This window comes from Morchella importuna (assembly GCF_003444635.1).
Source record: "Morchella importuna strain M04M26 chromosome Unknown Morimp01GS026, whole genome shotgun sequence".
NCBI lineage: Eukaryota > Fungi > Ascomycota > Pezizomycetes > Pezizales > Morchellaceae > Morchella > Morchella importuna.
The window spans coordinates 198,402-224,299 of NW_025763423.1; the positions used below are offsets into that span (position 1 = coordinate 198,402).

The 25,898-nt window shown below is 46.5% G+C and overlaps 5 protein-coding genes across 5 annotated transcripts; 4 read left to right on the forward strand and 1 right to left on the reverse strand.

Annotated features, from left to right (window-relative positions):
* Window positions 1-639: 639 nt before the first annotated feature.
* LAJ45_07811 (uncharacterized protein) lies at window positions 640-1,831 on the reverse strand (the record flags this gene model as incomplete). Its single annotated transcript, XM_046117366.1, has 4 exons — window positions 640-1,023; window positions 1,076-1,259; window positions 1,326-1,529; window positions 1,605-1,831. 4 exons carry the CDS (start codon window positions 1,829-1,831, stop codon window positions 640-642), a joined length of 999 nt encoding a protein of 332 aa, XP_045969351.1.
* Window positions 1,832-6,043: 4,212 nt separating this feature from the next.
* On the forward strand, window positions 6,044-6,758 carry LAJ45_07812 (uncharacterized protein; the record flags this gene model as incomplete). Its single annotated transcript, XM_046117367.1, has 2 exons — window positions 6,044-6,049; window positions 6,101-6,400. 2 exons carry the CDS (start codon window positions 6,044-6,046, stop codon window positions 6,398-6,400), a joined length of 306 nt encoding a protein of 101 aa, XP_045969352.1.
* A 541-nt stretch (window positions 6,759-7,299) lies between these two features.
* On the forward strand, window positions 7,300-8,584 carry LAJ45_07813 (uncharacterized protein; the record flags this gene model as incomplete). The annotated part of the gene is made up of 9 exons (XM_046117368.1): window positions 7,300-7,426; window positions 7,493-7,567; window positions 7,694-7,759; window positions 7,849-7,857; window positions 7,955-7,985; window positions 8,053-8,145; window positions 8,203-8,293; window positions 8,465-8,492; window positions 8,571-8,584. 9 exons carry the CDS (start codon window positions 7,300-7,302, stop codon window positions 8,582-8,584), a joined length of 534 nt encoding a protein of 177 aa, XP_045969353.1.
* A 12-nt stretch (window positions 8,585-8,596) lies between these two features.
* On the forward strand, window positions 8,597-10,140 carry LAJ45_07814 (uncharacterized protein; the record flags this gene model as incomplete). The annotated part of the gene is made up of 2 exons (XM_046117369.1): window positions 8,597-8,763; window positions 8,832-10,140. The coding sequence occupies 2 exons, from the start codon at window positions 8,597-8,599 to the stop codon at window positions 10,138-10,140; spliced, it is 1,476 nt and encodes a 491-aa protein (XP_045969354.1).
* A 4,888-nt stretch (window positions 10,141-15,028) lies between these two features.
* On the forward strand, window positions 15,029-24,226 carry LAJ45_07815 (uncharacterized protein; the record flags this gene model as incomplete). Its single annotated transcript, XM_046117370.1, has 8 exons — window positions 15,029-15,075; window positions 15,171-16,665; window positions 16,729-20,532; window positions 20,584-20,948; window positions 21,010-21,089; window positions 21,159-21,438; window positions 21,532-22,753; window positions 22,817-24,226. 8 exons carry the CDS (start codon window positions 15,029-15,031, stop codon window positions 24,224-24,226), a joined length of 8,703 nt encoding a protein of 2,900 aa, XP_045969355.1.
* Window positions 24,227-25,898: the final 1,672 nt, after the last annotated feature.

Consider the following 25,898-nt stretch of genomic DNA (forward strand, 5'->3'; position numbering starts at 1 on the left):
ATAAGCCGAGTTGATCGATCAGTATTAACAAAATTATATATACCCTCGGCCCCCTATCTAGTGCAGGTAAATACATCTTTCTGGAGGGTACAGGTCTCAGCTCGTCATGTCTGGCATGTTGATATCAGCAACGTGCTATTATGCCATCAGAAGCCCTGCATACATATATAGAGTACCTACCTATATGATGCTTTGTGCCATGTGTTCCACGTGGTATTAATGAAACAACCCCGGTAATGAATTGCATATGTGCATGTACTACATTCGCCATTCCCCAGCCACGTTTTCTTGGACCGCATCTCTCCTAGGCTGTAGGCTATTGGTTAAATAACTAGATAGAATTAAGATACTTTCGTGACAGTAATACCATTAATTCTTGCAATATATATGGGTACAATACACAATAGAGTTTTGACGCCTCATGCCGGCTACCAGCTGTAATAATAATAATAATAACAATAATAATAATAAAGAAATGTTTGTAGTCCGACCCCAAAAATAAAAAGTAAATAAACGCCACTTCCTCGTTAGGTGTATGACAAAGGAGAAATAATAATGGTACATGATATAGATCATAAGTAAATACATGAAGAACACCACGCGGGTACACCGGGTTCCAATAAATCACTCCCGGGATCCCTACTTTTGCGACAATGCAGTAACAGTGGTACTGGCGCCCATTCTCCATGCGGCATCCTTGAGCGGTCTCTCGTCACTATCCGGGAGGCCATGCGTAGCGCTTCTATTGCTACTTTGGTCGTCGTCTATTGGCTGGCTGTCGATGATAATATCTTTTTGGGTATGAATAGCCAGAGCATTAGCTGCTCTAGCGGCCGAGTTCTCGAGGTTTTTGCTCGATGAAAGTTCGAATTCGCCTTCACGGCCTAGCTTCCCGTCGCGTGCAATCTTTGTAATAAGTTTGGCCATGGAAAGTTCAATCTTGAGTTTGACCATATAGGCTAGAGGGTGGAGCTGAATATATACTGCTCCGTTTCGGAGACTCATGCAGCCGATAATCACACACTGTATTCTTTTAGTATGAGGCAAATCAGGAGAGACTTTGGGGAAGTATTACATCCATGGCAAGAGAAACTGTGATAATACGGATGTTGAAGGCAACGAGTTTGTCGTATTTAGTGTGGCCTTGGGAAACTAATCGTTGACGGACCACTCTAACGAAATACCAGTTGAGGGCTGCGTCAATAAGTAGCAAAATCACTTTCTCAATTCGATCCCATATTTCATTTATTGCAAGGTATCTGCGGGTTAATGAGGCGGAGTCTTAGTGTTTATTCTATCGCACGACTTCGAGATTATTCGCTTACCTCGCATTCTTTTGGGCATGTGCTGGGACCCAGATAATAAAAACGCTTATATTGATCATTGTTACCAAGGTAGCCGTTCCCCACTTGATATGATTCGCTTTTCGTTTATCGAACATTACTACAGCACATCGATTGATGATAATCTGCATAAGGAGTTGGACTTGGAAAACCCAGAATGTGAGCAGTATAACCGCGTATGGGATACTATCGTGAGCACATGTCAGTTAGCTCAGTTATTCTAATAAATGGTAGTGGAAGATATTGAAGGAAGTGGTTTACTTTAATGGTGTTTGGTTCGTTAACAGTAACCACCCTTGAATCGTAATCGCAGTACATGCGATCATTTCACCCCAGATCATCCATACGAAGACCGATTTAAACGGCTTTCGAATCTGCATCGTCGTCTTGTACGCCTCCCATCCTGTAAAAAACCCAACTCCTATCGTGATACCAGCTGAAATTGAGGCGAGCTTGATATCTGTGAGACCCGCGTCGACGTCCGTCATTGTGTTAAGGGCAGTTGGTGGTGGAGGTTAAGAGATCGAGCTTGAGGGCTATTTCTCCCTGGTTATGGGAGCGGGTATCTAAAGACGAGATAGGGTAGGGTAGCTAGCTACCAGAAGACGGCTTTTGAATGGCTGGTAGATAGAGTAGGGTGCCAATGGGGGGTAGGGATTTGGGTAGTCGGGTCTCCGGTGTTCCATCTTTAGTGGGATGGATACTTGCTATATATGTAGCTAGCCAACGACTAGTACTACGTCTGACCAGATGCATGTACCTTTACAACAGGGCTCCCCCCCCCCCCAACTCTGCAACTATATACACCCTACCTTTGAGATTTAGGTATTTCAGATACAAAGCTAACTGCTGTCAGAATTCAATGACGAATCGGGGCACGTCTTTTTCTCCTTTTCCTTGCTCTCCCTTTAAGGCACAGGACGATCTTTGACTAAAATTTCTCTGTTTCCCCTGTGCCCTTTTACACATGCATGCATACGATGGAATTGAGTTGGAGAGGTTTGAGCACACAGCGATCATCCCTCTGCCCCCCCTAGTTACTTCTAGCTGTCATGTTCCCCTTGTTTTTCCTTGCGTTTGCGGGGTCCCAGATGCCCATGGAGGGAGCCAATGTTACACTATGTAGTACACATCTAAGTTGGTGGCCAATGATTGAAGTCCCGGACATGCAGCGAAAGCCTTCTATACCGATACCTCTTATAAGGATAATCTCTATAAAAAAACGAGTTCTCAGACGCTTTTGTGATATTGAGAAGGCAGTGGATATGTCAGGTTTTTGATCCTTTGTGCCCAGCACCAGCCCTATGTCCAGAGATAAGGAACTTCTATCCTTTGGTCCCGATCCCAATCCCTAGGCCTTCATCTGTATTGACGGTACATAGTATAATTTATACTTTCAGAAGAACTTTAATATATCACCATATCTAGTGAACCGCTTCACAAACAAGTCACCACTTGCGACCTTTTCTTTCCACCTTCTGGCACCATCAACTCCTCTAGCCAGATCTTTGCACATCACTACATGTATGTATGCAGTACCAGTGTGTAAACCGAGCACAGACAAAGGGACTATATCACATTTCTAGTCTCGGGAGACTCGTTTGGTTACCCACTTCTGGAGGTAGACCAAGAAGAAGCCACCTCCACTAAAGAATTGGGGTACCAGCGCAACGGTAGAGTGGACACATGTAGCTGTCGATCACCTACTATAGTCCCCGGCACTGCAGGGATGACGGCCAGGGGCCGATTCCCTACTGCTCCGAAATAATTAATCTTCAAGCCAGTGCTCTTCAAACCAGTGCTCTTCAAGCCAGTGCTCTTCAAACCAGTGCTCTTCAAGCCAGTGCTCTTCAAACCAGTGCTCTTCAAACCGTTGCTCTTTGAGCCGATGTTCTTTAAACCGGTGCTCTTTCTCCTCCACCAATTGATCAAATATTCACATTTACCCAATCTTTACTCTCATTCATATGCTACTCTCTGGGCTTGTTAGCAACTCCTCTACGTGCAGAGAAAAATTTATGTGGCGATGAAACAAGCCCGGGCTTTTAATAATGATGTATGGTGTACCATATATGCACGCACGTCCCGGCCTTCCATCCGGTCGTTGCGCTAGTCGAACGTCCCCGGAATTTGATTTTTCTTTTTTTCTGTTGCCTCACACAGAACTCAATCTTTGAACAACCAATGGGCTCCATACCAAACTTACGCGAGGAGATGACTGAAGAGTAGTGCCTCTATTAAGTGAAAGCTCTGCCTGGCGAAACATACCTAGACAAGCTAACCAAGATGTTACATAACGAAACAGATTATATATGTGGAGTAATGCCAAAGATTGCATGTATCGCCCAGCTCTCCAGTCTCGGGGCTAGAAGGAAGCATACTCTACTGGAACTCTACACAACTTTGTTTCACCTCGCCGATGTACTGTCTGATCGGTATTCCGGATTCCCGCTAGATTGTACGGCATTCCAATTCCATTGTCCTTGCGTGCTGTAGGCAGTACAACTACAGTACCGTATTTCGACGCTGTTGCTCACACGGCCCTGTTCAAATACATAGAATGGAGGCCTTGAATTTCATCCAGAGTATGGCGCGGTGTCATCACTTCTTCGCTCTGCAGTATCAATAATCTTAATACTACATATATACATATGAGAATGTGGTAACCGTCTCCAATTCGATAGGCCAACAACAGTTCAGTAGTAGCGGCATTTTGTGGCGTATTCGTACCTACATATGCGTGTTATTCGTGCCGAAATCCCTTCGGTTCGCAAGATCCATCTGGGTATTTGAAAACGCCTATGGTAAGTACTTCCTGCGCGGGCTCTTGTCGTTCATTCGTTTACACCGGTCTCGATCTTGCTTGGGCGTCGCACCTCCAGGTCCAGTACTCCCATTGTCATCCGCCGGTCGTTTCCGAGTATTAACTAGAAGGAATACAAGCCCTCTTCGGGCTTTAGTGAGTATGTCGAGCCCCCTTCGATGTTATGCACGTCAGCGGGAGTTTCCAGAAACAACTAAGGACTATGGCGCGAGAAGGCATAGGGGGTGGGTGTGCCAACTTCAGAGGAACTTTTTTTGCATGGGAATTAGAGAAAATTCCACCGTTGGGCTAGGCGTTAGTACCATTATGGGAGTAGATCTCCCAATTTCTATAGATTGATTAGCTACAAACGCCGAAGTTTACACACCTACCCACCATAGCTTCTCGAGCCATATGGTTTTTTTTAGGGGAGGGGTGAGGGGTGAGGGGGGTGGAGGGTTATGTGAGGTTGATTGGTTGCCGGAATGAAGGAGATTCTCATTGGTCCCCTGCTAAAGGCCATCCCGGGAGGCATGAAATATCACTCACCCGAGTCGGTGATAAGATTGATACACCTCCAGAGTGCGTTTGGCAAATGATGTTTGAATAAGGAGGTTATGTTTCTAAACCCTTGTTGAAACGATGCTATCGAGTGATATTCGAGCCATGATGAGGACGGCAAATTAGTCATATGTATTTTAAAAGCGGAGAAGATGATCCCACCGATTTGGTAGAGTAAACCAGAAAACCTTACAGTACCAACCTGATGATCCAAAGGGTTGCTATTGAGAGAGATGCATGCATATTTTTGGCCTCTTGAGATCTTTGATAGTTACACGTAGTTGAAATTACAGTGGAATGGGATCCTAAGTTGAACTAACAGTTGATTCCGCCTTAAGGATACGTCATCGCCAGGGTACGTACATTATAGACAATTTCTCATGCACATTGGCCCTAATCATAGAACCTAAACTAAAACCAGCCGAATACTCTATGGAGTTTCCATGTGTATGGTCTTTGGAGATCATGTGAAGAATCCTCTATTTTGATCTCGGCCCTATAACTATTCTCATACACCGAGTCTTAATTACGCAGGAACAAACACCAGTCAAGTATATTGTTTTGCGTTCTCCACTGCAAGACCTACATGGATGCATGTAGAACAAGATAAACCATAGTACTAGTATTTCTCTGACGTTTTTGAACTGGGCCATTATTGCATACACCCAAAATCATGAGCTTGGCGTATTTTTGTATGGCATGCAATATCTGTCGCGTCCACAAACGTCAGAGAAATACGAGTACATGCACTCCACCCTACATATCTATGTGCTCATTACGGACGAATGCTACCAGAAACCGTTACCACTATTTAGGGACGGGAGCAAGCGAGGGTAAATCGGGTGCGGAAGGAAATATAGAAGGGTTGGATGGACTATCATTATGAGGCGCGGTGAGAGTATCCTTGTCAATGGGGTTGGGAGGTGGGCCGTGGGGGTGGACGCTGGTGATAAATCTTCCCGGTTCTTGCAGTCTGGACTTGGTGCTTCTGATAGTTTAAGTTGAGCACCCGAAGGAAAAGTGGGATTCTGTAGGCCCATGTACTTGGAAATTGGGATTATATTTCCCGTACGCACTATTTTTTTTCTCCGTAGATAAGCTCAATATTGCGTTCGAGAAGAGCGATAAACGAAGGGTCAAAAACTGGTATGAAAGTCATTTCCGGCTCTAACGAGACAAGGTGCGATCAGACATATCAACACTCAAACTATTAGATAGCTAAGTCCTTGAGGGGGGAAAAATCATATCTTGTGTGGTATGAAGGAACTTTTGTCAGGTCTTGTGATCTCCGCCCGGTGTGGTTCTTGAGATCTTTTCTACACTGCAATGCGATGAGATGAAGGTTGATTTCCGTTATCCGGGGAGCTCTGATACCTACCGCTCACTTTTCTAGTCCGCCATTCTCTGCTTATTCTCATGCACCATCTTCGTTGCAAAACAAGCTTTTCGGACCGACACCAAAGCTGGTCAAACTTTCCAGTGCCAAGATATTGCTACATATAGTAGTATGTATACCAAACGCCCAGACCGCACCTCGCGGGATTGCACCCATGCACGACTGGTAAAGTGCTCCAGGTACGGGACTCCACCACGGCAAGGGAAGGGGACCCACCTCTGGATGCGCTACACAACCAGCACCTCTGCTGGTAGCGGTACCCCCGATGCCCAAAACAAAACTATCGCCTCCCTATGATCAACCTGTCAACAGTGCATCCTTTCAAGTATGATTAAGGGTGGGAAATACTACACAACTGGAGATAAACGGAATAGTAACCACTCCACGCAGTTAACTGTCAACGCGTACTAGTGAGTGCAAGATCATGGCTAATCTGTATTTCCCCACTTCTCCTTATTCAGATGATATTTCTTTCACTTTTGCCGCTCACTAGCATATGGAAGGATGCATGTTTTAGTCTTATTCATTTTCACTATTCAACACTACTTCATATATTCTGATTTGGTACTTCACTACCACCACTTCATCGATTCTGGTTCGGCACTTCGATCATAGAATCTGACTTGGTACTTTTTAGAGCCTGGTCTGGCACTAATCATGGAGTATGATTCGGTTAGAGAGTACCTACATGTAGTATTACGCAAAACAAGGACATTCGGGGCCTGACCAGCTTACTGGAAACTAGTGGATAAATGATATATCACGGACTTCCTGAAGTTACATCAAAGGTGTCACGCTATTACTTTCCACATAATTGTCAACAGTGAGTTTGGTTATTTTTGCTTAAATCGATGAACTTACCTCACGTGAGATGAGCATAGCTACCTAAATTGCCAAGAATGCTCACGCTCACCGAACCCGCGAAGCTCCTATACCCCTGATCTTCTACTTTGATAGACAAGTACCTATACTTACAAAATTGAGGTAAAATGTAACGAAACCGCACATCTATCGATATATCGGCGTACTATCTGAGTGGGCGTGATGTTGACAAGCACAATCTACTTTATGTCTCTATCGCGGTAAGTGGGCGCCTGTGCCAAGACCTCACCAAATCAACTACATTCCTTCTCTCGGTGCACGCGAGGCAATGCTGTATTCCGGTCTTTCTCTTCCTCTAACATTAATAATTAGCTATGAACGGGGCCAAGGGTTTTCTACATGATGCCTGGCCCGGGGAAGCGCAGACCGAGCGACCACTAGACTGCACCCACTGGGCCACAGATAGCGAAGCTCATGAACAGCAAGCTTGCGAGACTACTAGTATGATCCCTACCCAAAAGAAGCTTTTCGGTAATGATCCTCAAAGAAAAGAATGTGGTCACTTAGGATGTCTAACCGACACATTCGAAGAAGGGAGGTGGAAGCTTCTATCATTATTTACCGGGTTCTCTTTTTTTGACCGTACGATACATTTTTTCAGTACGCGACAAAATATTGGATATTCTATTTGCCATCCTCGTTGGTAGCCACATAGTAGTCGTTCGAGTAAACACATTTATGCACCGCATATCTCAAATCTGGAAAAAGCACCTGAGCATGCCCGTATACACCGAACTTCGAGGGCTGTTTATTCTTCTGAGCTGAGAACCAGAGGTACACACCCTCATCGAATAAGAGGCTCTAGCGAACATATGTATTGTCTTCCTGGATAACGTCTTATAAAAACTCGTGATATCATACAGTTACAAGGGGTTAGCTGATATACTTGCCTGCTGGTAATATCTGTCGGACCTCACCAGTTAATGCGGTAGTTATATGTGGAACCTCCATTTATATCCTGAATGTCAGATCCGGGGCATTCCATCAATGCAATATATCGGTATGTAGATTGGTACATTGTTGTACCCATTCAAAGTCAGAAGTTATGACAAAAGTTACCGGTACAGGTCCTACGTTAGAAGGCTTAGTTTCACAGTAATCTTGGCGCGCCAAGGCTTGCGCCCCACAACCTGTCGGAACATAAGAGGCATGGCCCCAAAGTACGTCGGATTAACCTGTTAACTTATGAGGAAAACCTTATTGACAGCTTTACTGAGTGTAAACCCTCTGACCGGAAAGATCCTCACTTTTACCGGGGCGTTTTCAGTAAGATATCATGTTGCAGTTCAGGATTATAGATTGGTCATGGTCCGCAACTTATAAACGTGGGAGGGTCGCGTCGGCAAAGAGAATTCCAACACTTCAAGCTTCCTGGGGAAACGAAGGCTCCATATACATTCTTTTCTTGTTTTTTCCCTCTTACTTTCCTTTATTTCATCTTTTTTTCTTCCTTTTCAGACAGTTCTAGGCTGGATCTAGACACCCACGCTCTTTTTTGATATATCAGGTTTGTTAAAGCCATGCATATGACGAACGTTTTATTGGAAAACTAATCAATACTCACGTATATCCTTTTATCATCTAGTCAAGCTAGTATAAATAATGTCTCCCATGAGCAAGATCACCGCCGTTCTGTGCTATGCACTTCTCTTGACTTCAGTGGCTGCGGACCATGTAGTATCACGAAGAGATGACATCAGTGATATCAGACGAAGAGAAATTATTGATTTCGACCGTCGTTCAGTTGTGGATCAACCCATCTTCGAGCGGAGTTTTCTGTCAGTAATCCTTATTTCACCCATGCTATGTATCAATGAGAATATTAATATCGTCTATGCGGAACTAGTCATAAACGTGAGCCAATTTTCGGCGCAATCGCAAAAATCGCAGTAAAGGGAGCAGCAAAGGGAGCAGCAAAATCAGCGCCCAAGGCGGCAGCAAAGGCAGCGCCCAAGGCGGCAGCGAAGGCGGCGCCCAAAGCAGCAGCGAAGGCGGCGCCCAAAGCAGCAGCAAAGAAGACCCCGCCCGCTGCAAAGAAGACCCCGCCAAAGACCCTGCCGAAGACTAATGCCGCAAAGAAAACTCCGCCAAAGACTAACGTGGCAAAGAAGACCGCACCAAAGAACAACGCTGCGAAGAAAACCCCGGCGAAGAAGACCCCGCCAAAGAATAACGCTGCGAAGAAAACCCCGGCGAAGAAGACCCCACCAAAGAATAACGCTGCGAAGAAAACCCCGGCAAAGAAGACCGCACCAAAGAACAATGCTGCGAAGAAAACCCCGGCGAAGAAGACCCCACCAAAGAATAACGCTGCGAAGAAAACCCCGGCAAAGAAGACCGCACCAAAGAACAACGCTGCGAAGAAAACCCCGGCAAAGAAGACCCCACCAAAGAATAACGCTGCGAAGAAAACCCCGGCAAAGAAGACCGCACCAAAGAATAACGCTGCGAAGAAAACCCCGGCGAAGAAGACCCCACCAAAGAACAACGCTGCGAAGAAAACCCCGGCAAAGAAGACCGCACCAAAGAACAACGCTGCGAAGAAAACCCCGGCAAAGAAGACCGCACCAAAGACTAACGCTACGAAGAAAACTCAGCCAAAGAACAACGCAGTGAAGAAGACCCCGGCGAAGAATAACACACCGAGGAAAACCCCGTCAAAGAATAACGCACCGAGGAAAACACCAGCGAAGAACACTCCAAAGAATACCGGAAATAGAGGGAATAAGCAGAATACTGGAAACAGAAACAACAAGCAGAATACTGGAAACAGAAACAACAGGCAGAATACTGGAATCAGGAATAATAAGCAGAATACCGGAAACAGAAATAACAACAATCGAAACAATCAGCAAAACAACCGAAATAATAGGAACAATCAGCAAAACAATCAGCAGAACAATCAGCAGAACCAACCCAGCCAATGGAATAACCCCGACACTGTATTCCAAGGCATTGACGCACTCACAAATGTCGTCGGCACTGGTGTTAGTCTTAACCAGCAGGCCCAGGCCCAGGCCCAGCAGGCCCAGCAAGCACCGCCTACTGTGGACCCTGCTGCTGCGGCCCCTGCTGCTGACCCTGCTGCCGAAGCCGCCGCTGAACCTGCCGCGGACCCTGCTGCTGTAGAGGACCCTAACGCACAGCCGGTCTAAACCGGGATATATACGATGGGGAGAGTGGTATGTTAGATGGACAGGTGTTTAAATGGAGATGTATTTTGATACCATGAGTGCGTGATGCAGCCTACCACGGTTTTGTCCTTCTTAGATTGGTAGAACGGTATAATACTGGGCTAAAGTTGTAACTTTTCTTTTTCCTTTTTTCTTTTTTTTTTTTTGGGAATGGGGAAGGAGTTGTATGGGTGTAGTAAGAGAAAAGCGGTCAATATCGTTGATTTTTCATCGAAGTATATAGGGAATTGGCTTAGAAGGATCGAATGGATTTTGGTTATGATTTCGACTTTTGTGAATTGATTGTTATTACGCTGTCTCATCTCTTTATGGAATGAGGGAGATGTTCTCCACCCTACATGGTAGTCACCTTCTCCTAAAAGGTGCAGATCTATCTGAGCAACTTCGACTATACATGTGGGTGTGTTTGTTCTCGTACCCGGGGGTGTTTGGTAATTGGGTGTTGCCAACCGTCGTCGAGGGAAACCCCATCAAATATCAAAAATTGATAAAAGCTAACTTTTATAATCGTCTTAAACAACTACTTAAAGTTATTTTATAGATAGTGTGATTTAATTCTATATAGTTCAGAAGCAGATTTATCGACACAATAATCTCATCCTCCATATTTTTAGTATCTTCACATTTTCCTGGCCTCAGCTCTTACATCACAATTTAGAGACATGTTGAATTGATTCTGAGTACTTGGATACCTTCTCTAGATACCCTACCATTCGCTGGCAAATTTTGTCCATCTGATGGTGGTTGACCAAACACCCCCCGAATACCAGAAACACACCCATGTTTATGTATATACTTGGTATTCATACATGTATTCATGCATATACTATCATTTCTACTGGCTAGTCAAAACTAAATCTAATGCTCACTCTGCCTGCGCATTCCTCTTTGTACTTTTTATGAAATTACCTTTCTTGAGGGACTAATGTAATCGTGATTATCTCGAGCTGCTAAATATGACGAGGATGATGATCAAAATGAAACAATAATCTATCCATGTACGTATCTTCAACTAACCGAATTTCACATTTGATTACTGGAGTCGGAGTGAACCGAAAACTTTGACAAAAACGAATATATATTTATCATTGACTTTACCGTAGCAGTCTTAGTGCATAGCACTAAAAATATCTTTTCGACCCATCCGAAACCCCAATAACTTTGATGACATACTCTAGTAGGAGTGGAAATGCATCAATTTTGACGTTTCCCATACAAAAGATTGCGAGATACACATTATTTGATGCAATAACCGCATTACAGCGAAAGCTTGCTATAACGGTACGCTCGGGACCGGAATTTGGTACCGTTATAGAGAGATTACCCTTATATAGGAGGTGCTGGTGCTGAAAGCCAGGCAAAAAGGACCGAGAAGTGCTACCGTTATAGAGAGATTACTCTTATAGAAAGTACCGTTATAGCAAGCTTTCGCTGTACTTTGTTAAAGGCATTCCTGTCCCATTACCGACACTTTACCGACACCTTTACTGATGCATTTACCTGTTAAAGGCAATAAGTTACGACTTTACTGACGACATTCCCCGTTAAAGGCATGCTAAAGGCATGCTAAAGGCATGTAAAAGGCAATAAAATACGACTTTACTGACTGTTTCTGGGGTTTTCTTCTTTCCGCCGGAAAATCAATGTTTTCCGTTGAAGCCCCTCCTCTAGATCTCGAGATAGTTGAGTCCCCAAATAGAATATTTCGGTGGAGTCATCAAATGGTATCTGGCATCAATGGGCTTGTAACAGTTGGGGAATACAATTTCATTTTGGTGGATCCATTGTTTGGCATATACTTGTAGGGTATTCTGACTTGATGCTTCAGGTATAATAGTAGGATGCTCTGTGATGATTCGTTTCATTGGCGGTGGCCTTGGTCAATCATGTGAAGCATTACCGGTGGCCAAAACTTATTCCCCCTTGGTAATACGCCCAAAATGAGTGACAGAAGCGTGACAGGTAAAGGCATCAGTAAGTCGTCGGTAAAGTCATTTGTAAATTATTAAAAAATCGTCTGTAAAGTCGTCCAATTTCCCTTAAAACGACTTTCCCTCCACCAAAATATTGACATTACCCAGCGATAATTGGGACCCCAGAAACGACTTTCCCGACGACTTTGCTTAATATTAGAGGTACACATTTCCGCTCCACCTAGAGATAGGAGGCCAAAACTTTTATAACAAGACCATATAATTATGCAATAATCAGTTCTCTATTGACTATGTACATGTAACTACTGTCTATACTTAGGTGCTTTTGACAATTGCCATAACTGTAAGGTTGCATGCAATTAATGAATTAAACAAAAAAAAAGAAAAAAAAGAGAGAAAAAAAAGGTGTTTTTGACACGTTCCGTGCATCCTAGTGATGACCTGTGCATCAGTTCCCGACCAACACAACTTGATAATCCTAGTTTGAAAAAAGGAAGGTTATAAACGTACTAGAAATCAAACCCAAAACCATCTCAAGTCACGACGAATGCGGATGAGAGATTATATCTCTAAACCATACGCCCATTGATATTTAGACGTGGAAAGCGAGTGTGTAGTAGCAAAAAAAAAAGATTTGATTTACAGTATACTAGCTAGTATACTCGAATTAGACCTAGATTATTTAAACTAACATTATTTTATGCATTGTATCTACGCGTTCCTACATGTAGAGTATGGAAACCCAGTACTCTAGCTACATGACATCATAGCTAGGGGTGCTCAACCCGGCCCTCTTTGCCATAAGAATTACTTACTTATTAAATAGGCCGAGTTTGGTGCGTATAAGTAGGCCTAACCCATTCTAACTCTACAATCAAGCTCGAATACATGGAGATTTCAGAGCATGATAAATAGCGAGTTATCTATGTGTATATGTAGATAATGATATTGAAAAAACCCTAGAGAATTAGTATGTAAAGAGGGCCACATCCGTTATAGGGACGGACGTAAGTAATTATACGTCTACCAACTAAAGTAGAGGGAGCTTTGATTGAATGGGTTGATGAATCTAAAATACTACCGATAGACTTCCAAGCATATATGCATACGATACATGTATGTAGTGATTGGCACTTAGAAACTGATATAGAACTTGAAATATAACAGACGATGTACTCGCATATCAAGTATGTATTTGCGCAACCAGCAAAACACACAGAGAATCCAGAGAGCTCTCCCACCTCCCCTGAAATTATGTGTCTTCTATCTAGACACCTGAAAGACTCTACAAGCCACTTTTAGGCCATATCTACAAAGAACAAGGCCTGAAGGCGAAATGTGTCTAAAATGGTCCTTTTATGGCACCTTTACCAGTATCTCAATTGGGCCAAGAATTTGAAGCATGGACCTCCTTTATCAAAATTATACTATACTTGGTCGTTGATATTTTGGTTTAGGTGTGGGGCTTTTTATGAGTTGTTGAAAACCTCGATTTTTGGTGTGTTTTGCTGGTTGGGCAAATACATAATTGACGTGCGAGTAGGTCGCATGCATGTGTATTTAAAGTCTTGAAACTTTCGCACCGAGCAAGCCAATGTAGCTCTCATTTATTCATATCGTATCATTGCAATTATACTAAGGAGCAAGCACATAAAAGGTACGACCAACCGAAGGAGCCTAGAATAAAGGTGTTATTCTATGCTTTCCCTGCGGTCACCTTCTTTAGGCTTCTTTAATTACTATTTCCTTCATCTGTAGTCGTGGGGTGATCGGCCTGATGAACGCATCTTACAAGCAAAGGGTGCAAAGTCTCAGAATCCCGTGACTCTTAACCCTCATGATGCCAGAGGTATCCTAAACGTGGCATGAGGACGTTTTAATTGCGTCTTAATTTGCTAAAGCGCCAAACATGTGTGGATTCGCCATGGTATTAATAATCGTTAAGACGCTACTAAGCATACACGCGATGGAGTTATGCTGTAAGAATACGTATATACGGTATTTATGAGGTACATATTCCTCTTACAGCCGATATATCTCGGTATTCTTCACTGAATTCCGTAATCCTATTGGTACATGTAGTGATCGTGATTTACCCCGGTTGTTTCGTACATGTAGTAATCTCCCGGTGGCACAGCTATGCCGCCCTTACGCCACAGTTATCGAGTTGTGTGCCACATATGCAAATCAAAGCTAGCCTTATTTAAGCCTTGTCCCACGCCGCTAATTATGCGAAAGTAAATACCTAACCAATTTTGGCGACAAGTAATTTGCCTGCCCTGTCTTCGTTTTTGAGCTGTGACAGTGCAACAATATACTTCGGTCCTTATTAATCACTCAGAAGCGAGAGGTAAAATGAACGTCTGGGTCTTCCGGGAGGTGCAGGTAGAGTAGAGTGTTAAGTCCCATGAATCTCAGAGTCGTGAGTACATGTAGTGAGTCGATGAAGTATTACCTAGAATCTGATGTAGGTGAGGGCCAGCTCCTCCATGTTATGTGAGCTTGAGATACCATCTGCGCGGGGTGCAGGTTCCTCACTTATGTAATTGCTTTTTTTAGACTTATGTAGAACATTTTCATCCAGAATCAAAGCGATCGACAGCTTCCATTGGCCTGTTGGACCTGATTACTTCTTTTTTGGTCAGACCCTTAGAGGTTACCAACTTCCTAACTTGCCTCAGCCGCAGCCGCGTTCCCTAGTGTGATTAAGGCTTGGCCAACATCCCTCCCCACGCACTCTCACTGCTGCTCAGCCTGAAAATCAACGTCAACCCTGCGATTCGTGCCTATCCCACCCTCGACGGTTACTTTCTTCGATTCTTTCTTGCTCACTTTGTTTGCTCTTTTCGCGTTTATAGCTTGCATTTTTGCGTACTATTCATTATCGTGAGATTTCCGGTCTGGCAGAGGTGGATATGTCAAGACCATTTCTCACGACTTTCGACGAAACACGTTCTCCAATGTCTGTTTATCCCACGCACATCCCTCTTTGCTCTCAAAGGAAACATCGTTTCTCGGAGTTTCGACTTCAGCTTTCGCGTGGCTAACATATAATAGGACTTCACCACCACCCATCGGAACACCTTCAGCTCCCCTTCTTGCTCCAGCTTTCAAAACGAACCTTAACCGCGCAAAATCAAAACGTTGGGTAGAGGCGAAAACTGTTGACTACGGTGGTGGGGGTTGGGGAGATGATGAAGACTTCGATGAGTACGACGACTACGAAGATGATGGGTACGAACCATCCTCAGGTGGTCAGGGATACTCTCAACAGGGTGCCTCATATGGGAGGAAAGAGGACGTACCGCCAATTCCAAAGCCAGTCATAAAGCTCTCGGATCTAGGTAGACCGGCAAATGGAGGTTCAGTTCCGAGGGTAGAGACACAATCTCCGGATCTGGGAATACCTTTACCGCCGACACCATTAGAGATGGAGCAGCAAGAGCAGGCTTCGCGGAAGAGCGCCTTTCCATTTTATAATAGTCCGCAACATTCTCCGGGTGGGATACTTCAATCTTTCTTACCTCAAATCATGACTTCTCGTTCGTCAAGCCCTGCTAGGGGTATTCAAAGGGCCCAGACAATGGGGGTGGATAAACCACTTCCAATGTATAGCCCATCATCTCCACCTCCTCCTCCTGCGAAGGATCAATACCTTCCGCCGAGGGAATATTACTCTCCGAACTCTGCATCCAGGTCATCATCACCTGGGAGGGACTCATCACCGCAGCCATTCGGGGTGGGGTACGGGTACTCTTCGATAGGGCCAGGCACGGGCCAAAAACCACAAGGCTCGCTTTCCACAGTAGATAATAGCCCAGATAGTCCGAATAGACCAATGCCACTTCCCAAGGATAGCCCAGGTAGTGATAAACAACTTCCACCTTGGCAAAATTCGCCTCCTGCTCAATCAGACTCGACATCACCTACTTCACCCCCACTTCCGCCCCCGCTCCCGCCAAAAAATGACCCGCAACAGAGTGAACAGTCTCATGTGCGCTATAGTTCACCTGCCAATGTGGAGCATTCTCAATTCCCACTGCAGGGTATCAAAAGGGCAGAAACTACACCACTTAGATCAAGTTGGGGATCAGCACCACAAGGCTCACCTGCCCAGAAACATTCAATTCCTCGACGTCCTACGAATAAGAGCAAGAACTTAACAACTTTGGGAAGCAATGATCAATCTGGAAGTAACAGAAGCTCTCAAGGGTCACAACTACAATATTCCCTACAACAAAGGCGCGATCAGCCCGGAAGTCCCCAAAGTTCACAAGGACGACAATCACCCGAGTTTATACGTGACCAACAGTCAAGTCCAATGCAATCACCCGAAAAAAGATGTGATCAGACTGGAAGTGATATTAGCTCCAAAGCTCATTACCCCCCGCCTACTCAAGGGGTCGATTATGTAGACCAAGAGTACTATTCTGCTCCAAATCCCCAACAATCGCAGCCTCAAAGTGCATCACCTTCTCAGGAAATTTCATATGCAGACGAAGAGTACTATTCACATCCAAATCAGAAGCAGTATCACCAATCCCCACAGCCGGTTCAACAGTCTTTCGCTCCTCAGTACCAACCTATGATATCACAGTTGCAGATGCCCCTACAGCAGTCTGAGCCCATAATAGCGGTTAACTCTATCCTTCCACCCCCTGCTCACCCATCTTCACCCCCTCCTGCTCCTCCCCCTCTGCCAGCTCCCGAGTCACCAAGTAGGCTTATCCGCCCATCAGAAATATACGCTCGCATCGGCGAGGAACGAGAAAAGGAGCGCAGGGCTAGTGATGCAGATAGCAGATCCAAATATATGGCCGGCCGCAATAGTATAGATTCTACAGCCAGTGGCGGTGTCCCCATAATGCATAATGCCAACCTTAGTGTCGATTCACAACGCGGTCACCTCTCCTTGGACCCCCAACAGGCCTGGAGCAGAGGCGGCGATCGTATGCCTGAGCTCCGAGAGAGCAGTGGGAGCCGGCCTAGCAGTCGCCAGGAGTCTATTAGGAGAATAAGTCGTTCTGGAAGTCGCACTCATAGCAGATCTAGTAGTCGTGCTGAGGGTTCTCGGCCTAGCTCTCGGCAGGAGATGGCTAGGAGTCCCAGTCCTTTCCCACCACCTACTAGTGCATTGCCGCCCATCCCGTTAACAACAGTTCCAGCAAGTCCTATTCTTGATAGGATAATCGATGCACCGGCCGTGGAGCATGAAAAAAGGCAGAACGAGCAGCAGGAGAAGAGGGTGTCAACTTGGGATGATGGTATCATTTCCAGCTATGGTGGCTCTGAAGATATTGACGTAGAACACCAGGATAACCAAATTCAGCCATTCGACCCTTCAAGCTTCGGCATTATCCACGAGTCTCTACAGACACAGTTCAACACCCGAGTCGAGTCTGACCTCGAAAGAAGTCCCAGCGGCGGTTTCAAGTCTATGGTCAGCAGCGCCTTCCAAAGGCAAGACACACATAATCACCCCACGCCAGCCACGCCGATCTCTCCAATCCCCTCCGATGATGACAACCTAGTCGCCCCCCGCGGTGGCAGCATCGACGATACCATCTCTCCTATCCTCCCACGTGGACCTGCTAATTTCGCTGCCATTCAACGCACAAACACTACCCCTCTGCCTTCGACATCACTTTCTCCTCCACCTCAACACATGTTGGAGAGAAGTAATACAGAGAGAAAATCAAAAGATGAGTCTCATACCACGAGGACTCCGTTCAGGAAATCAATGGGTGCAGAGAGGAGTGTGCCAATTATTGTGCCAATGTTAGATACACAGGGTTCGAGAGGCGAGATTGCAGAGGTGACTCCAGATACACCGGCATTGGGTAAAAGGAGAGATGGACCACCGGTTTGGGTTTCATCTCCCCAGGGCGAGGACAGCGAGAAAGCCGGGGCCATGGAGCGAAAAGATACGGTCGAGAGCCAGGAAAGTCAAGAGAGCCGGGATAGTCAAGAGAGCCAGAGTGCCAAAGGTAATAGAAGTCCAGAAAAAGATTATCTAGACACATTCCTTGGCGAATTGGAACGTGCACAATCCCCTGCGCCGGAAGATACACCGTCGGTTGATACACCGCCGAGGCAACAGCAAATTTACGACCCTTCCACATTTGAAGCCACAGGCCAATCTCAATTTCGGCAACAGCAACAACATAGAAAACAACAGCCATTTGGGCCGGATAGCTTTGGAGTTGACCAGAATCCAGAGTATCAGAAACAAGGGCAACATGAGGGTTGGCAGCAGCAGCAATTATATGCAGGGGAGGAAGAGGAGCAGGCGCATCGACAGGAAATATATGAGGGAGGGCAACGGCAGCAGAGACATCCTGAACCCGGCAGCCTTGGACAGCAACAACAGGTGCCACCTTCTCCGCCGTCGCCACCACCGCCGCTGCCATTTGATCCGTCAAGCTTCGGCGCTGTACATATAGCTCAAGAGCAGCACCCACACGAACATCAGCAGCCCTTTGATCCGTCGAGTCTTAGCTTTACCAACCAGCAAGGGGTTCCACCACCGCCGCCACCGCCACCACCGCCGCCACCTCATCACTCACCATCACAGCAGCAGCAGCAGCAGTACACACAGCAGCAGTACGAGCAACGACAATATGAACAGCAGCAGTATGAGCAGCAGCAGTATGAGCAGCAGCAGTACGAGCAGCAGCAGTACGAGCAGCAGCAGTACGAGCAGCAGCAGTACGAACAGCATCAGTACCAACGGCCTCAGCAATCTCAGTATGAACAGCACCAACAACCCTACTGGGAACAGCCCCATCCGCATCCAAACAGCCACGGCACCAATAGAGAGAGCGTTGGGGTCTTGGGCCTCTACGATAGTTACTGGACCCAGGAAGAGACTCAATCTCTTCCACCCCCGCCCCCGGTAAAGAATCCGAGAAGACCAAGTGCGCCGGATCTCCAACTGCTCTCGGCTATGTCAGCTTCCTCAAATCGGGACTCGGTATCTGACCTTCCTCCTCTTCCGCTTCCAAAGGGTGGCCCTACCACAGTGAGGATTTTACCTACACCTGTCTCGATCCCAGATGTGTCTGTCCCAGTAGAGAGACCTGAATCGACTCCAGCCAGTGCATCGGAGATGCCAGATAGTGAATTGTTGGAGATGATGATTGCAAGGAGGCAGTTTTTGGCCAGAACGCAGACCGGAATTTCGGGAGCCGATGAGAAGGAAGGAAAGGAGAAGGAGGGAAAGGAGGAGGGAAAGGAGAAGGAGGGAAAGGGGAAGGGGAAGGCCAACAAGGAAGTGGAAGACAGTGTAGAGGCACAAGTGGATGAGAAGGAAAAGGAGGTTGAGGGGAAGAAACCAGTGGAAGGCGATAAAACTGATGTTGAAGATGAGGACGATCATGACATGTTGATCGTACATGGCCATCGAGTGGTTAATGATAACTCAATGAACGATCCACAGTCAGTTATCGAGGTACCGCTACAAAGAGAAGGGACCCCTGAGATTAGAATAAACTCTCCAGTTGAAGGACTTGAGGTCATCCCACAAACGCGCATCCTTGGCCCTGAAAGCGAGGGTATCGAAGCTATCACAGGACCCGTCATTCAACCGCCGAAAAAAGAAGAGGACGGGGATGGCGAAAAGACGCCTATGCAGAGTGATTACGCCAGAGAACTTTTAAACCAGTTTTCCAGGCCCCAGACGTTGATGCTGAAAGAAACCATGCCAATGCCTTCTGGAGTCCTGGTAATGCCGCCTATGCCACCCAAGGAAGAGGGCGAGGAGGAGGTTCCCGACGTGGTCGACTTTAGTGAGAAGGACGAGGATGAGGATACCGAGATTACTAAAGAAGGACTTACAGTAAAGGAACCTAGCAATGCTGGATCCGTGGATGTAGGAAGGATAAGACAATATATGGACCCACGTGATGCTGCTCGTCTTCCTAATTCTGATGATCGGGTTGCGGCCTATAACCAGGCTCGAAAAATAATTGGAGAGACGCCTACTGGCTTGAATAATTGGATCAAGTACATGCTAGAGGAGAACGGGGGCGCGCAGACGTTAATGCTTGGAGCAGAATCACAATCAAGGCCTCAGACCTCAAACGGAAGAGTTCAACAGCAACCGCAACAGCAGCAGCAGCAGCAGCAGCAGCAGCAGCAGCACTTTACGCCGATGGCTAAGCAGCCAAGTGCTGAATCAGATCATCACTCGGTTCCATCTGGAGACTCCCCAATCTCTCAAGTACCTTCAGCAACTGGCTCAAGGCCTAGTCAGACGAATATCAACGGCAACGGTGGACATAGTGCAGGTGGACATAGTACAACCCCAACACCCAGCATCGTAACCGGTGGTTCTGGTGGATCAGGTATGATGCATGCGCCCATGGATAAAGCTGTAGACAAGGCAAAGGGCTTTTTAAGTAGATTTGGTGGAAAAAAGGTTTGTTCCCCTTCCCAAATTTAAATTATCAAAATTGACCTGGGGCGATAGGGTAAGGACACTAAGGATTCGAATCCATCTACATCGCCAAACCCCTTATTTTCTCAGCCAGCGTTTCAACATGCACAACAACAGCAGCAAGGGCCGTCTGCTGGATTTCAGGGGCACCAGAGGCAAGTTTCGCAGCAGCTCCCGCAGCAACAACAACGGCCCCATGGACAGCCCTCTTCTCCCCCCCTCCTCCTCCGTCGGCGCAACCTCCGCAGGTTAATCAAGCTCAAAATGATCTTGCGCAGTTGGTTCAACGGGGGCAAAATTTGCAGGCTCAATCTACACCCCAGCCTCCTATGCTTCAACCAGCAGGTCCGCCGCCCAGGACGTCAGGATACCCACCAGGGCAGCCGCCGCTACAACCGGTACCGGTACCACAGCATAGGCCTAGATCCCAACCACAGCCACCACATCTAATTATACCAGGTTCAATTATCTCCCAGCAACGCTCAGTGTCCGGGTCCGGTCCATTTCCCCATCAATCATCTCAGCAAGCGCCTCAGCAGGTACCTCAACAAACGGCAGTGAACTCGGTCAATCAACAATATCAACAGCCAACTAGCACGCCGCCGCAGAAACAAACACCTCCTCCCCCTCCCCAGAGCATGCTAGATCATCTCCTCATTCTCATGGCACGGAGGACAAGATATCAGAGCATAGTAGTACCCCACCACCGCCACCTGCTACCCAGGGTATGCTACCGCAGCAAACTCAAACCTTCCCTAAGAGATCTGATAGCCTGTACTCCCAGGAGCAGTTTCAGGATTCGCGAACATCTTCACCTATGACCTCACAGAGGCTTGATAGGAGTGATTCTCTCTCTTCAACAAAGGAGATGCACCAAAGGAATATGAGGTCAGATTCACTTTCTCGACAACAGCAACTGCAGCAGATTCCAAAGAGATCTGATTCGTTGACTTCCCCGCCTGCTTTGATTAATCCCGACAGCACAATCTCCCCATTATCTGCACACCCACATAAGGCTCAAGGGGCATTCCAATCTATCCCGCAAAAGCCTTCACCACCGGCAGAAAGCCGTTATGCAGGGGAAAGACGTGGGCAAAATGCTTTTGCTCCTCGCGATGACGACCCTGAAGAAAAACCTGAGGAGCCTAGGCCCCCACAGACGCAGCAGCAACCGGCACAGATCACTGGTCCTATTTCGGGTGGTGTGCCAGCTATCACTTCAGAGCCCCGACTGGGTGCCAAGCAAACGCCGCAGATGAACTATATGGAGTCCCATCCAGGACCTTATATGGGCAATGAGCAACAAAAAGGATTCATGTCAAACCAGATGACCGGAGCCCTGCCGCAGCTCAGTAGGCAGGAATCTAATGACGACGATTTCTATTCTATGCCTCCACCGCCCCCAAAGATACAAACGCAACAACCATCACCACCAAGAGTAGTCACTGGGGGTGGGTTGTACTCCGAGCAACAACAGCAGTATCAGCAAGGCTACCATGTCGGGCTTCCGCAAGCAGGTCAGGGTGGTTTCCCGCAAAACCCGGCAGGATTTGCGGTGGATCATACTCGACCAAGGCAGCCTTCTGGTGCTGGGCAGCCGGGTCTTGGATCTCCGCAGGTCGGGTCACCCGCCCCTCAACTAGGCCCACTAGGACCTCAAGGCCAGTACATGACGCCCCAGGGCCAATTCGTCGGCACTCAATTTGCTCCAGGGGATCCTCGGGACCCTCGTGGTCAATTTAAAGGGGGCCCCCAGTTCCATCATGGGCCACCATTTCACCCTGGACAGCCTATTTCGATTGGACAGCAGCCAGAGGCTCCGGGAGTTAGACGTACATCATCTGGCTTAATGAAGACTCTCAGTGGTGTTAGTGGCAAACAGCGACCATCTACAGATTCGAACCTTCAGCCCCCAAACAGTGCGGGCTCACATTATGAGGGATCGACTACTAGCTCACAGGAAAAGAAACGATCGAGCTTCTTTGGCAACCTGAAAACCAAGATGGACGAAAGCGTGAAATCCCCCCAACAGGTACAAAATGTAATTCCTAAAACAATCAGCGAGGAAATAAAGCAAGAAGGCGAAAGAAGGTCGTCGTCATTCATGAAGGGTAGGAAGAAGGATAAAGGTGAAGGATCGGGAAGCTCGAAGGAAAAAAAGGAGAAAAAGGAGAAAAAGAGCCACAAGAAAGTTTTTTCAATGGTTGGATTTCCTTCTGTCCTTAATCTTTTTTTTTTTGGAGAAGTAGTACTGATTAGGTTGTAGGACGTGTTTGGAAGAACGGGATCGATGCTTGGTAAATTGACAAAGTCACCATCGCCAACGCCGTCTCAGGCCTCCGCACACAAACCGCCACCGCCACAACAGCAACAGCAACAGCAACAGTTCCAGACACGACAGGTGCAGCCACAACATCAACCTCAGCAACCACAGCCGCAACCACAGCACCTGCAGCAGCGCTCTAGTGGGCAGGGAAATTACAACCCATGGAATGGAAACTCTCCTATACCACAGCAACAAGGTGTCTATGTCGAAAACCTAAATGCGCAGCAGTCCCCGCGCCTTGCTCAAGGACGGGGAAGCCCATTGGCAGGTTCTGCTGCGGCACCTCATCCACTTCAGCAGCAGGTACAACAGCAACCACAACCACCTGCCCTCCCACCCTCAGCGACTCATGCTCCCCCTCTACAGCAAGGACAGCCGCAATATGCTCCTGTTCCTATTCCACAGGGCTATGCACGCCCTCAGGGCGAATACGCATATCAACAACAACAACAAGAAGAACAGCACCTGCAGCAAGCTCAAGGGCATAGACAAGAGTTTACAAATATAGACCCGAGGATTGGTCAATCACCATCTATCAATATATCGCCGTCTATTAATAGGAACCCCTCGCAAGTTTCTTCGCAAATCTCGGATATTCGAACTTCAGACAGTCGGAACATAAGCCCGAATTTGTCGCGAGCAGGAACACAAGCTTCGCGGACATATGAAACGACTCGTTCTCTGAGCCCGAATTCTGAAGTAGGCACACAATATGGACGACGACCCTCTGTGCGGGAGGGGGATATCACAGAGCACCCGAGTTCTACCCAGCCCTCGATTAAGGAAGGAGAAGTGCAAAACGACAGTCAACGGTACCAGCAGCCGTTGCCGCTTCCACAATCGGTTGCCCAAGTCAAGAATAGCGGTAACGACCACGAGATATCGCCGCGTAGCACACCACTACCGGTCTCTCCTCCACCCATCAATACTCCCTTTGGTCCTCCTCCAATCCAAATAGAAGAGAGATCACGAACCGTTTCGCCGACTCCACCGCCTCATCCTCCTAAGATTATTGAGAATAAGCTGCTCGAAACAGAGAAAAAGTCACCCTATGATGCTGGGCCCTCAAGGCAACCGGGTGGTGCAACTGGTTCAAGTGACCTGTCTCCCGCCGTTGCGGGGGCATCCCACGCTTCTGCAAATGAGAGAACGCCAACTCTAGCACATAAGGAGACAGAGGAGGAGGAGTATGATTTCTCGACAGAGAAGATTGCCGTCAACTTAGATTTACACGGTGAGACAAGTAAACCATTCAAGAGGGTGGGGACAGACGATGAAGAGGAATACACTATGAGTGCTACGGCCTATCCGGGGCAGGCGTGGGATCCAAGTTACTATGGGTGGAATTAGAAGCGGGGTATTATTCTCTTAGTGTTTTTTCTTTCTTTCTTTCTTTCATAGGGGTTCGTTCATGTGGAAGTTTGTCACCACATCCCTTAGTTCTAATTCTCTTGCTCTCTATTCCTCGTCCTTATTCTTTATGGTGCCTGCCCTTTGTTGATAGCCGGCTATTATAACTTATAAGTAACTGCCTTACTTTCTCTTTTTCTTTCAAAGAAAAATTGGGTGGGTTCGTTTTACTGTTTTTTGTCCGCTAATTGGTCTATCACTGGTACTGCTCGTACATCGCTTTCATTACCGTCAGAATCAATACCTGGTAATTTTGTTTGTTATTGAAGTGTTGGAAAATAGGTTGTAATAGAACTCGGCCTGAAACCAAAGGAATTATAGGTCGGTCCACTTAGTAGTGTTCTGGTCATTCATCGATCACGCAGATTCGACTGGTGAGCTAGCCACTGGCCCGTCCGCCAAATGTTAACGGATACATTCTAGTTGGATAGTTAAAGTTGACAGATGACGGATGCCCAGACGCCAGCGTTAATCAATGACGACGTTAGTTGGTGATGTGACAAATAATTCGTCATTATCTATTGAGGTGCTTGAGTGCTGAAAGCGATGTGATATTTTATCGTCGTTACATACAGTCGCGACCGTGGGTGAGGAGCCTGGGTCCCAAGTAGTAATTTAGTGTCCTCCATGAGCTCAAGATTGAGATAGGACATTCTGTAAACTCACCGGCTTGAAAGCAGACATTCTGTTGTTATTACATCATGCGAGTAGAAAAGGGCTCATGTAGAAGAGTCCGGTTCACCGCTAGGCCGCCCCAAAGCTGACAAGGGGAAGCACCCTCCCAACAGCTTCCGTTGCACCTCCGGCTAATCTTTGACTAAGGAGGCCAGAAAAATATTATTCTCAGAACTCTTGGATCATGATCACTCACTCGATTATTGAAGCCTGTCTTGAGATGAGCAATTGATCAATTGATAGTTCATTTAATGTCGAGAGGAGCAAGCAAGAGGAGACTGATAATCATTTTCATTGCGAGTCGAGATCGAAACGAGGTATTCCTTTGTTTCTTCTCGAGCGGCCTCGTGAAACACGTACGAAATAATACTGAATGGATATGTACATTCCTGCTAAGCCGGTGTTGGCCGGATATAGATTTATCCCCGCCTATTGAACCACTATCAAAAATACTTTTTTATCACGGCTGATTGAAAATGTTAATCCAACGTTCCTACCGTTGTTTCTCTTCTCAACCAAGTTTCCACCCTCTCAAATTCAACCATAAATTACACCGATACCTGCATCCTACGGCTAACTCCGATGACTTTATAAGCTACGGATATACTTAGCTATTACCTTTTTTGGCACAAAACGTTTGCCTACATAAGAGTCGAATCATACGGTACATTAAGACCTGCGGGTTCATTGGTGGGTAAACACGTATTATGCTGAGAAGATGGTAGGATAAGTCAGTCGGGAGGAGATATTAAATATCATTCCTTCTGGACATCAGTGTGATAATCTAAGAGGTAGTGTAGTTCTATGGTTTTACTTCGAGCCCGTTCGGTAAATGATCAGCTCAATCAGGCGGATAGATTCATGTCTGTACTAACTTGGGTGATTTAGTATTACAAAAGACCAATGCTTGGCAGCCTTGAGTTCAATTCCCAAAATT